General features: G+C 35.1%; 1 protein-coding gene across 3 annotated transcripts in view; it reads left to right on the top strand.

Moving 5' to 3' along the window:
• Positions 1–13916, top strand: part of LRRIQ1 (leucine rich repeats and IQ motif containing 1) — a 315252-nt gene that overhangs the window by 239847 nt on the left and 61489 nt on the right. For all 3 annotated transcript variants that reach the window (XM_031940562.1, XM_031940561.1, XM_031940563.1), the window contains one exon: positions 106–169. In XM_031940562.1, coding sequence (XP_031796422.1) covers positions 106–169 — 64 coding nt within the window. The remainder of the gene's footprint in view (positions 1–105; positions 170–13916) is intronic.

Below are 13916 nucleotides of genomic sequence, written 5' to 3'. Positions count from 1 at the left end.
TTCTTTGATCAAAATAATTCTAGAAAATTTTAAAATATGAAAATTGCATTATGTAATATGCTACATTTAAAATATAAAACATTTTCTGCTTTTGTCACTATACAGTCAGACTCACTTCTTGCCTGTGTTAGATCCAGATGTACTTAATGGTGGGCGAGTTCAACTTGTGGTAAGAAATGTGTTTAAAGTTACAGTAAAATGTTGCAGACACCAATACTCAATAACTGTCATTTAAAAATATGTCTATAATTTGTTTAAACTACAAAAATGTCACAACTGTAACTACTTCTGAACCAATATCAAAATGACATATTGAAATAATACTTTAAAGATTTTGAAAATAGTATATTTTAATTAATATATTATTAAGATAATATATTTCCACTAATACATGACTAAAATCATGTATTGCTTAAAATAAGGGTTCAATCAATTTGGAGCAAATTATGATTAAATAAATTATTTCTTTGGGAGGAGGGGTAATGAATATATTACATAGTTAACAATAAACAAAATCAAGTCAATTAAGTGTCCTGACAACAGTATACTTTTAATATGACCTAAAATTGATATATCCTAAGAAATAGCACTCTTCTTCATCACATAGACTGTGAAAGACAAAATTTAAAAATGATTGGAATTTTAATATATGCAATATAATATATGGAATGTATATATTTTGAATATTTTTGTTCCTTGAAAATTTTCGAAATTTTGTTGAATTTTGTTCTTGATTTTTTCCCTTGACACTTTGAACATTCTTCTATTATTTCAATTCATATACAGAAGTACACGACAAAAAGGGGTAGGGATATATCCAAGAATGGGTGGGTTGATTATTATCCTTCGTTTTTGAAGAGGATCCAAATGACATCACTTAAGGATTATATACGTTTAAATGACATTTCTTGTACTAAAGTTATTGTTCATACCATTCTGTAGACTGTTCAGAATGTGCTCTTTAAGATATTTGTTTTTTATGCCTTCAGTATTATTGTTTACAGTTCACAATATCAGTTGGAGAATTTTAGTGTTAAAGAAATGAATTTTTGTCTGAGTTATCAATTTAAAATCCTGAAAGTTGATTTTTCTACACAAATAACTTGTTTTTGCAAAAGCAATTTAATTTGATCTTCCCATGACTCAATTCTCTTTATTTTTTTAATTTAATAGCCTTTTATTTACATGTTATATGTATGGGTAACTTTACAGCATTAACAATTGCCAAACCTCTTGTTCCAATTTTTTACCTCTTACCCCCCCCCCCACCCCCTCCCCCAGATGGCAGGATGATCAATAGATGTTAAATATATTAAAATATAAATTAGATATACAATAAGTATTCATGACCAAACTGTTATTTTGCTGTACAAAAAGAATCAGACTCTGAAATATTGTACAATTAGCTTGTGAAGGAAATCAAAAATGCAGGTGGGCATAAATATAGGGATTGGGAATTTAATGTAATGGTTTTTAGTCATCTCCCAGAGTTCTTTCTCTGGGCGTAGCTGGTTCAGTTCATTACTGCTCCATTGGAAATGATTTGGTTGATCTCATTGCTGAGGATGGCCAGGTCCATCAGAACTGGTCATCATATAGTATTGTTGTTGCCATGTATAATGATCTCCTGGTCCTGTTATTTCACTCAGCATCAGTTCGTGTAAGTCTCTCCAGGCCTTTCTGAAATCGTCCTGTTGGTCATTTCTTATAGAACAATAATATTCCATAACATTCATATACCACAATTTACCTAACCATTCTCCAACTGATGGGCATCCACTCAGTTTCCAGTTTTTAGCCACTACAAAAAGGGCTGCCACAAACATTTGTGCACATACAGGTCCCTTTCCCTTCTTTATAATCTCTTTGGGATATAATCCCAGTAGTAACACTGCTGGATCAAAGGGTATGCACAGTTTGATAACTTTTTGAGCATAGTTCCAAACTACTCTCCAGAATGGTTGGATTCGTTCACAACTCCACCAACAATGCATCAATGTCCCAGTTTTCCCGCATCCCCTCCAACAATCATCATTATTTTTTCCTGTCATCTTAGCCAATCTGACAGGTGTGTAGTGGTATCTTAGAGTTGTCTTAATTTGCATTTCTCTGATTAATAATGACTTGGAGCATCTTTTCATATGACTAGAAATAGTTTCAATTTCTTCCTCTGAGAATTGTCTGTTCATATCCTTTGACCCATGACTCAATTCTCGATGTAACTAGTTAGCTGCACCATTTATCCAGTGGTGCATATCAATGCTCATACATGCACATATCAATAGAATAATTCAGTGGACCTTCCCAGCTAGCTGTATGTCATAATTGGACACTGTTTTTCATACACTTTATGGATAGTTGAGTCAGTCTCTTTCATATCCCTGTACATATCATTGAGGAAGCTTCTGTGCTGAAGCCTGGTGTAATAATGACGATATCAATGGCAAACAGGAGCACTTGGGAAGCATTACAATCAGTGACAAAGCTTTTGTTTGTGTTTTGTTTGTTTGGAACTTAGGGTCATTTCCTCATTAGCACTGAGCATGCAAAGACTGTAGTTGTAGTTGCAGCTGTTCCTTCCTTGATTTTTTAGGTGCTGTTAAATGTATCATAGTTTAGGGGGCAGAGGAGCAGTTTCAGCTGAGGTGTTTTCCCAAGGGGATGAGGAAGCTGGCCAAGAGAATGAGCAAGCAAAAACTTGCTGCTGCCAGATACCCATCCGGCAACAGAGAAGCTCTGTCTGTAGGGACAGGCATTTTGGAGGCGCGGGAGGACAAGAATCAGGATCCAGAGAAGCAAGATGCCTTGTGCAAAACCACAGTAACAGCTAGCATTGTGATGGCACTTGAGGGTTTGCAAAGACGTTCACAGATATTAGTTGATCCTCACAACTCCTTTGGGGGAAGGCAGGTGGTGTTATTATTTCTGTCTTATAGATAATGAAACAAAGACTCAGAGAAGCTACCGGATTTGCCAGGGTCACACAACTACCGCCAAGAGTGCTGCTCCACTGGGCTGGCATGTTGTAGGAGTGCCAACTGTCCACTTGCCAAAAAGAGTATTGTGTGGAGAATTCCCTGGGTGAATGCTCACAGGGTGATCAGAACAAGTGATACAGCGATGCTCTCAAGGTCTCTCTTAACTTCAAAATTGATTGTACATGGGAGACTGGCACAAGACCGCCCAAAATGTTGTGCCCTCATCAGAGAGAGTGCTGTGAGCAAAGCAGAACTGAATTATCTCAGAAGAAATACAAGATGTCCAAAGTTAGAGAGTCCACCCCAAATGTTTATAAGGACTGTTTGTGTCCAACCTGAGGCAGAGCCTTCTGAGCTTGGCTCCATTCGCACACATGAAAACTCAGCTCTAACATAGTGATGCCATTTGGGTCCTCTTCAAGAATGAAGGACAATGACCAACCCACCCACCCTTGTATATATGATAATGTAGCATTATGGGAAAAGCTGAAAAGATGCCAGAACATCAGAAGAGTGCATCCTTAGTTGTTCCCAAGCAATCTTTGTTCTAAGAAAGGGAGAGTTTGTGATGGACTGGTTGCCACCCTTAGATTATAGCATCTTCATTACTTTGGACTATTTCTCAAGAATATGCTACCTGAATTTATGTCTCTTTGTTACATCTCACACATTGTAGTAATTTAAAACAATAACATTTAAATTACAAATGCTTCTGTTGCAGATAATATCGGAGAGGAACCATACCTTATAATATTAGACTTAAATCCTTAAAATATATCCTGAAGAGGCTAGGATTCTCCTCTCACAAGCTTACAGTTAAGAAACGACAGTTTGTACACTGATATTACATATATGGCTAGATTGTTTTTGCTCATGGTCTAACTTTCCTATACCATCACAGTGCACTTCATACTCAGGCTGTTTATGGATGTGCCCTATTCTTCTGCCTGGTATATACTCCAGAAATTAGAGCATGTCTTTGAAACATGAAAGTGGCATTTACAAGTGGTACTTTTCACTATATATCAAAGAGATTTAATGACGTAAAGAGTAAAGAATGGAGGTATCTATGCTAGAATTGGGATACCTGACTGGGCTAGATCACAAGCATTTATCAGCAATCAAGCTTTCCCTACTCCTCTATGAGCCTTACTTAGTGGTACTTGCCATCTGCTAGTGTTTGAATCTGATAACATATGAAATTCCATATCTTTTCCCTATTTTCTAGAATTCTTATAATAACAAAAAAAATCCTCATTCACATTTGGGTCACAGAATGATTATGAGGTAGAGGAAACATTGGAATCATAAATTTAAAGCTATTAGAAATGTTAGAAAGCATATTGTCTAACTTTTTCAGTTTCTAAATGAAGTACCTTTACCTCTCCTATTCCAACACTTTTGCTGCTATACTGAGGATTTGAACAAGCCACCTCCATCACCTTCTCAAGCCCAGGCCGCCCTCTTGCTAATGGAGATATTCCAAAGCCTCTTTTGGTCATAGCCCTTGTACCCACTATGCTTTACATGCTGTTATCTTCCAATTAGAATGTGAGTTCCTTGAGAACAGGGAATGTGTCAGTTTTGTATTTGTATCCTTTGTTCTTAACCCATTGTTTGGTATATTCCAATCCAAGAAACTGAACCCTAAAGATGTCAAGTGGCTTGTCCAAAGTCACACCAACTTTTTTGTGATTAAATGGTATAGTCAGAATTTGGACCCAAATCCTTTGACCACAAATCATTCTTTGAAAAAAAAATCATAGTCTATTGTTGTTGTTCATCCTTCCTTCTTGAAGAGGACCAATGACATCTTAAGAATGATGTCTTGATTTGGGTATGAATTGAATTTAAGTGAGATAGAACTTCAAGAGTCATCAGCCTAATTCTCTCTTCCAGAGTCACTTAAGTCCAATGGCAAGACAAAAAACAAGAGGATTAAGACAAAAGACAAGAAGACTAGCAATGGCCTGAAATGTAGTGGGTGACCTAGGCCTTTCTAAATTTAGATCTTTCCTAGATCTCAGTTTGTCATAAGCTATACCCTTTCATTAACTAAGGACTAAGTAATAATTGAGATTAAAGTGGCTTTCCTTATCATCATAAAAATATCAATCTGGGAGAGGAAGACCCTCAGAGTTTCTGGTCAGAATAGAAAACAATTCTTACACTCATTCTAAACCAACAAATCTTGGGCTAGATGCTATTATTGGTCATTCAGTAAAAATCAGAGTGATTCAGATTTACAGGCATAGTCAAGTATCTCTATTTGAAGCAGTAGATTTTGTTAAAGCCTGTTTTTTCAGGACTATATTTCAAGAAATTATAAATAAAAACTGCACAGAACAAAAAGTAAATTGTTCCACCTTTTGGGGGAAAAATCAAAATTAAGATTTTTTTTTTCAGAGGCAATTGGGATTAAGTGACTTGTCCTGGGTCACACAGCTAGGAAGTATTAAGTATCTGGTATCTGGGGTCAAATTTGAACTCAAGTCCTCCTGATCAGGGCTGGTGCTCTATCCACTACACCACCTGGCTGCCCCAAAATTAAGATTTTTTTTTTTTTAGAAAAATCTTACATGTGAGAACTCTTTTCATAGGAATATAATTTGGTCACATATTTCTAAGATATTTTGGAGACTTGGGGCATGATTGGGAGGCTAGATATTTTTATAGTCTATATTCATCAACACAAATCATCAAAAAGTAACAAAAAAGGCTGTGAAAACAAATTTCCATTATGTCAGATCTTGTGTCCCCTTCTATTTTTTCCTATATATTTTGTTCAACTTTTCTTTTAATTTTAATATTATTTTCATAATTCTAATCAATGTGTATATTGTTCTTTTAGTTCTGTTTTCTTTATATTAAATATCTTTTCATTCTTTATATTTGCCAAGCCTTATGGCATAAAAATATTTCGTTACATTCACATATCACACAATTCATTCAACTATTCCCCAAATGGACACATAAGTTTTTTCCCCCAGCATTCTTTCTACTACAAAGGCACTAAAGGTGTAGTTGAATGAATGATCCAGCTGGTAAATAGATTGAGGTCACACTTGCTTTGTGTTCTCAATAATTCATAGAGAGATAACAGCATTTTGCCTTGAAGGAAGGAATGATAAAATGTCCTTAAAAATCATGATAACATTGGGGGGTGAAGGGAGGGAGGTAAAGAAACACAACTGAGATATGCTAAAGATAAATATCTGAGACATTATTTGCGTCTGTGCCTAGCAAGAGGCAAGTATTTAACGTAGTGGAATGAAGGTATAATTGTAAAAGCAGCCCATCTTTTGTAAGATTTAATGGTACAGCTGGGATAATACAACAAGTTAAGCTTACAAGAAATTAGCAATGACTCAACTGTGATATTCTGTGTTTCCTATTTCCCTTTTCTGTTGTTTTTGTTAATTGCTTTTAAAATTAAATTTGTTTTCAATCACAAATCTCTTATTTTTACTTCCTTCCATCTCTACCTGATGCAGGTAGGTGGTACAATGGATAGAGTGCTAGGCTTCCTAAGTTCAAATCTAGTCTCATATGATTACTAGCCATGTGACCCTGAGCAAGTCACTTAACACTGTTTGCTTCAGTCCTTTAGCTGTAAAATGAGCTGAAGAAGAAAATAGCAAGACATTCTATTATTCTATTATCTTTTCCAAGAAAACTTCACAAAGAGTCAAACACAAATGAAAACAGCTGAATAACAACAAACTCTCTCCCTTCCCCTGTATCGAGAAACAACAAACAAAAACCTGTTACAAACCTGTACAATCAAAACAAATCCCTGCCATTGGCCACATTCCCCCCAAAATTGATATGCTTCATTCTACCCTCTGATTTCATTTTCTCTCTATCCAGAAATAATGGGTAGTATTTTTGATCTTGAACCTTCTGAAATCTTGGCTTGTTATTGGCATTGTCATCAGAGTTTCTAAGTCTTTCAAAGTTTTTTTTTTATTTATTTGTAATATTGTTGTTATTGTATAAATTGTTCTTCTGGTTCTTGTTACTTCACTCTGCATCAGTTTGTATTTGTCCCTAGCTTTTTAAAAAAACAATCTCATCATCCCTGATAGTATGAATATTGCATAATATTTATAAGCTATAACTTGTTCAGCCATTCCTCAATTGATGGACATTCCTTTTGTTGCCATTTACATGCCACTGACAAAAAGAGTTGCTATAAATAATTTTTTACATCTTTAGTTTGTTTTGCTTAGATATTGTTCCTTCCTTGTTATTAATTCAGGTGAGTGAAGTTCAAGTATCAACCACTTTCCTCACTCCTTCCTTCTTTGTATAGATTTCTACTTGTGTACCTTTATCATGAGAGAAAATTTCCTCATTTCCTCTCCTTTGCTTCCACCCCACCCAGTATATTCTTCTTCTTTTCCCATTCTGTTGTTCTTTTGAGATTAAAAGAAAAACATAATAACTACTCCCAGACCTTTGTCTAAATAGACTCTTTGACTACTCATTTGAGAGTATTTTCAAGGATATCTGTATCATCTCCCCACATTATAATATAAACAGTTTTTCCTTGGTTAGTTGTTTATAATTATTTGCTCATTCTTAACTTTTTCTCATATTTTTCTTGATCAGGGGCAGCTAGGTGGTACAGTGGATAGAGTACAGTACCAGCCCTGAAGTCAGGAGGATCTGAGTTCAAATCTGGCCTCAGACACTTAACACCTTCTAGCTGTGTGACCCTGACAAGTCACTTAACCCCAATTGTCTCAGTTAAAAAAAAACAAAAAAAAAATTTTTTTTCTTGATCTCTGCTTAAAATTTTAAGCAGTTCTGTTTTCATCAGAAATGCTTAGAAGATAGCCTCTATTTCATTAAGAATCCATTTTCTTACTTATACAATTATACAGTTGTCAAGTGTTATTTCTTGGGGATAGTCTTAGATGCTTTACCTTCAGAAATACAGTATTCTAAGCTTTGTACTTTAGAGTGATGGTTGTTATATCATATGTGAATCTGCATATGATCTCTAGGTATTTGATTCTTTCTGGCTTCTTGCAGTTTTTTTTCTTTAACTTGGATGCTCAGAACTTTTACTGGGAGTTTCTTAGAGTTTTCATTTTGGAGGTTTCAGGAAATCAACAATGGATCCTTTCTGCATCTAAAAGATCTGGGTAGTTTTACAATTTCTTGAAATATGATAATGTCTGGTCTTTGGAGGGATTGTCATGGCTTTGTTAATTATTTCCCCTTGATCTTTTTTTGATGTCAGTTCTTTTTGCTATGAGATATTTAAGTTTACTTACATTTTTTAGTCTTTTGATTTAGTTTTAATATTTCTTATTGGACAGTGGAGCCTTTATTTCTCTTTGGTTCATTCTGATTTTCAGTAAGTTTGTTTCTTGGAACAGGACTTTTTGTTTGTTTTTACCTCATATACCACTATGTTTATCCCTCTTCCAATTCTTTCTTTTAGAGATCATTTTCCCTGCCCCAGATCAATTTTACTATTTCTTTATCACTTGGGTGCTTGGTATGTTCTAATTGTTTTAGAATAAAATACCCCTACCCTTATAGATAGGATATTTTTTCAATTGTTTTTTAAACCTTTTGGTCTCTTTCAAAATTTTCTGATTTTGAAACATATTGTCCACTATATCTGTCACTTCCCCTATGAAATCCTCAAGTTTCAAAAGTACATGTTGACTTAACTTAGGGAATCTTATAAAATTCTTTTTCTAATGTCTCTAATTTTTCATCACTTAAAGTAGAGGTTGGCTAATAAATTGCATTTATTTTCTTTGTAGTCTTATTTATATTCATTCTGAATCCTGCAAGATATACAATAAAATATTTCTTGTTTCCTTTGGGTGCAACATGGAACCAACTATGTCAGTTCTGTTATTTGCTATTCCAAATGTTCAATTCCTGATTGGTTATTTGGGAATCAGAATTAATTTTCCCATAAAACCAACCAAATAAAAGACAACTCTTCACACATACACACACACACACACACACACACACACACACACACACACACACACAAAAATAACTTGAGCAGTGAATATATAGATAAATGCTACTCAATACTATTAACAGGATTTTTTAGAGCAAAAAGCTGAAATATAAAGAAATAGAAAAAAGAAAGATTATCTTCCCTTCCTATATGAAATATTTTGTGGAATGAAGGACAGTCTGTGGGCAAAATTTTTAAATTGATTCTTTGTCTTCAGGAACCCTCTCTTTGAATTTGTATAATCATTCCCCTCCCAATACAACCTGGTAATTAAGGCAGTTATGAAGCCTGAGGATAACACCTGGTAGGAGAAAAAAGACCCAGGTCTAAGTAGCATCCTAAGAGAGGAAGAAACCAGATTCAGAGACCAGATTTTCTCAGAAATGCCAAATTTTAAAGGGCTGACAGGGAAGTAGAAACTGGGTGATGTAAGGGATTCAAGCTGGGAGAAACAATGACCTGCAGCAAGAAATTATTTAAACTTTCTGGACCTAAGTTTTTCATTTGTAAAATTAAATGGTTGAACTACCTAGCTTCTGTGGTTCCCTACATGCCTAATTCTATGATCCTATACCATCATGAAGTTCATACTCCCAGCAATGTCTACAAAGAAAATCTTGTAAATCTTACTTCTCCCCAACCAATACTCCCATTCTATCAGCATTGTCAATCCAAGTTAGGTGTGACATGGAACACAATCTGATTAAACTGATTGAAAGAATAGTTTGATATATTGGAAATACACATGTATCCTGAGATCTGTGTTCTAATCCTGGTTTTCACTCTTGTTAGCTGTGGCTTGATTTTACTGAGATTTTATTTCTTCATTTATACAGTGTATTAATTATATTGTCTCATATAGTTGTTGGAAGGAAAACTTGTTGTAAACTCTAAAGCATCAGATTTAAATAAGTGATAACACCTTTAACTCTTCTTAAGGTATATGTATTTTAAAAGAGGAGGTTTTGTTAACTCCCAATAAATCTCAAATTAATGAAATTTCATGGATGAAATCTCAGTATAAAAATTACAGGTAGGGAAAACATAGTGAGAAGCCACTTTGTAGATAGCATAGCTTTAAGAACAGTCTTTCTTCCTTAAATTTTCCCAACTTTTAACACCTTCTCTTGTTGCTTAGACACACCTGTTTGTATGGAGCTGTTCAACTACAGCCATTTAAAAAGGAACTGAAGGTCAGGACCAACTGAACTGAGCATTAAAAAAAAAATTCATCCTGGGAAGAAAGATGAATCCAGAAAATTGTGGGAGTGTGTGTAAGTGTGTATATGTGTGTGTGTGTGTGTGTGTGTGTGTGTATGTATATGTGTGTGTGTAACTCAAGTGCTAGATGTCATGCTGGTTTTGAATCCTGGATTCACATGTTTTGTTTATTTAGTTCTTGAAAATGTTAATACCTTGCTTCTTTCTTATTTTTTGCTCCTCATATTGGCATCCAAGAATCATTCTATGCCATTGGTTGACTCTAGATTATTGTATTACTACATCAGAATTTTTTTCCTCTTCTCTGACAAGTCAGCTTACACTTGATACAACTGCCAAGGCAATACTTTTTTTTTAATTATTATAACCACTTTAATCTATCAAGAAAAATCAAATGATCACATTTGAATCATAACATCATAGTTTTAAGATAGACAATGAAGAAGAATAAGTTGAGCTCAAAGGTGAACAAGAAAAGTAGAACAAGTAGATTGATTTCAGGAAATTTTAAAACTCCTTTACAGACTCCAAACTTCCCATGAAAGCAAAGGTTCATGTTGGTAATTGTAATTGTTCAGTAAGAGTTGTTTTGAAATCTTCATGGCCCTCTTTGGGGTTTTCTTTCTTTCTTTCTTTTATTTTTTATTATTATAATAACTTTTTATTGACAGAACCCATGATAGGGTAACTTTTTACAACATTATCCTTTGCACTCACTTCTGTTCCGATTTTTCCCCTCTCTCCCTCCACCCTCTCCCCTAAATGGCAAGCAGTCCTATATATGTTGAATATGTTGTAGTATATCCTAGATACAATATATGTGTGCAGAACCGAACAGTTTTCTTGTTGCACAGGGAGAATTGGATTCAGAAAGTAAAAATAATCCAGGAAGAAAAACAAAAATGAAAACAGTTTACATTCATTTCCCAGTGTTCTTTCTTTGGGTGTAGCTGCTTCTGTCCATCATTGATCAATTGTCTCTTTGTCAAAGAAATCCACTTCCATCAGAATATATCTTCAAACAGTATCATTGTTGACGTTTATAATGATCTCCTGGTTCTGCTCATTTCACTTAGTATCAGTTCATGTAAGTCTCTCCAAGCCTCTCTGTATTCATCCTGCTGGTCATTCCTTACAGAACAATAATATTCCATAACATTCATATACCACAATTTACCCAACCATTCTCCAATTGATAGGCATCCATTCATTTTCCAGTTTCTAGCCACTACAAACAGGCTTGCCACAAACATTTTGGCACATACAGGTCCCTTTCCCTTGTATTTCCTTGGGGTATAAACGCAGTAGTAGCACTGCTTGGTCAAAGGGTATGCACAGTTTGATAACTTTTTGGGCATAATTCCAGATTGCTCTCCAGAATGGTTGGATTCGTTCACAACTCCACCAACAATGTATCAGTGTTCCAGTTTTCCCACATCCCCTCCAACATTCATCATTATTTTTTCCTGTCATCTTAGCCAATCTGACAGGTATGTAGTGGTATCTCAGAGTTGCTTTAATTTGCATTTCTCTGATTAATAATGATTTGGAACACTTTTTCATATGAGTGGTAATAGTTTCAATTTCATCATCTGAAAATTGTCTGTTCATATCCTTTGACATTTGTCAATTGGAGAATGGCTTGGTTTCTTATAAATTAGAGTCAATTCTCTATATATTTTGGAAATGAGGCCTTTATCAGAACCTTTAACTGTGAAGATGTTTTCCCAGTTTGTTGCTTCTCTTCTAATCTTGTTTGCATTAGTTTTGTTTGTACAAAAGCTTTTTAATTTGATATAATCAAAATTTTCTATTTTGTGATCAATAATGGTCTCTAGTTTGTCTTTGGTCACAAATTTCTTCCTCCTCCACAAGTCTGAGAGATAAACTATCCTATGTTCCTCTAATTTATTTATAATCTCATTCTTTATGCCTAACCATGGACCCATTTTGATCTTATCTTGGTATCACGGTGTTAAGTGTGGGTCCATGCCAAGGCAATACTTTTAAAGCACAGACTTGACCACGCCAATCTCTTGCTCAGTAAACACCCATAGCTCTCTTATTACTTCTTTGGTCACATCCATTTTCCTCTGTTTGCCATTTAAAGCTTTTCATTATTTGATTCTAATCTACTTTTCTAACCTTATAATTATATATTACTTCCTGTTGCCATATGGGAACCACCTGCCAGTGGCTGCTGGAGGTCTAACTCAGACCTGTAGAATGAATCTCTTCATGTGAGAGGAGAAGGAGAAGGAGAAAGAGGAAAAAGAGGAGGAGGAGGAGAAGGAGGAAGGGGAAGAAGAGGAGAAAGAGAAAGAGGAGAAGGAGGAGGAGGAGGATACAAGGAGACTGAGAGCCAATTGCGTTCTCTGATCTCTCTCCTCTTCCCTCTTGCTTCCAATTTATTTCATTCCCAATCCACAAGGAACATCTGCATCAAAGGCTGCTTTGCAACTCCTTCAAGTGTTATGATTCACAGTTGTGGAGGCTCTCAGAGAATTGACCTGCCTCTTCACTTAGGCATGGTCCTTAACAACTCTGACTGCTTTCTCCACATACAGTATCCCACTCAGGAGCATTGTAGTATTATAGGGGAAAAAAGCTAATTATGGAGCCAGAGGTACTGGTTTCACATCACACTTCTGACATTTATTTCCTTTTTAAAATAAGAGTAATGATTAGAAAGTCTCTCAAGGGCCTTTTAACTGTAAATGTCCTCATTCAGTGACTTTGCCCAGACTGTTTCTCATGGCTGAAATGTACACCACTTCTTAGTTTTCTTCAATTCTGAACCTCAAACACCTCCCACATGAGCCTTTCCAGATCAATCTAGTTTCTAGGACAGCCTCTTTCTTCCAAAAATTGCTGTGTGTGTGTGTGTGTGTGTGTGTGTAAACATAGATGACATTTCCTCTACATAAGGGAGATAAAACTATATATACCCAATATAATCATACATCTGTATACATGTGAAATGTGAAGTTATTTTGATGTATATAGTTATGTACATATGTATGTGTATGGGGATATGGTTGTATTATATATGTATATATACATACACACATATATATATATATATACATGTATATGTGTATTATATACACACATATACATACACATACATAGAAATAGTAAGAAATAGAGAGCTGGCTTTGGTACCAAAAATACTAATTTCACATCCTATCTCTGACACATGCTGTGTGATTCTTGGGCAAGTTACTTACCTCTCAATTCTCTAGGTAATTAATAATCCATTAATTAATAAATGCTTATTGAGAATTATTATGTTCTAGGCACTGTGATAAATGCTGAGGACACATAAGACAGTCCCTGTCCTCAAAGAGCTCACAATCTAATGAGGGAAGATAAACAAACAAATATGAACAAAGCAAGTTAGATAACAGATAAAGAGGAAATAATTAACAGAAGGCACTAGAATTAAGAGATATGGAGAAGTCTTCCTGTAAAGGGATTTTAGTGGGTAACTAAAGGAAGATAAGGTCAGTAGTTGAAAGCATTCCAGACATGAGGGACAATCACAAAGATTGTCTGGAGCTGAGAGATGAACATATTGTTCATGGGACAGCTAAGAAGTCAGGGTGTAAACTGTACAAAGACTGGGAAAAGTAGGAGAGAGCTTTGAAGTCCTAACAGGACATTTTTGTATTTGCTCCTGGGTGCAATATAAAGCCAATGAAATTTATTGAGTAGAG

The sequence above is a fragment of the Sarcophilus harrisii genome, chromosome 5, assembly GCF_902635505.1.
Source record: "Sarcophilus harrisii chromosome 5, mSarHar1.11, whole genome shotgun sequence".
NCBI classification, from domain to species: domain Eukaryota; kingdom Metazoa; phylum Chordata; class Mammalia; order Dasyuromorphia; family Dasyuridae; genus Sarcophilus; species Sarcophilus harrisii.
This window is presented reverse-complemented; position numbering and strand designations above follow the sequence as displayed.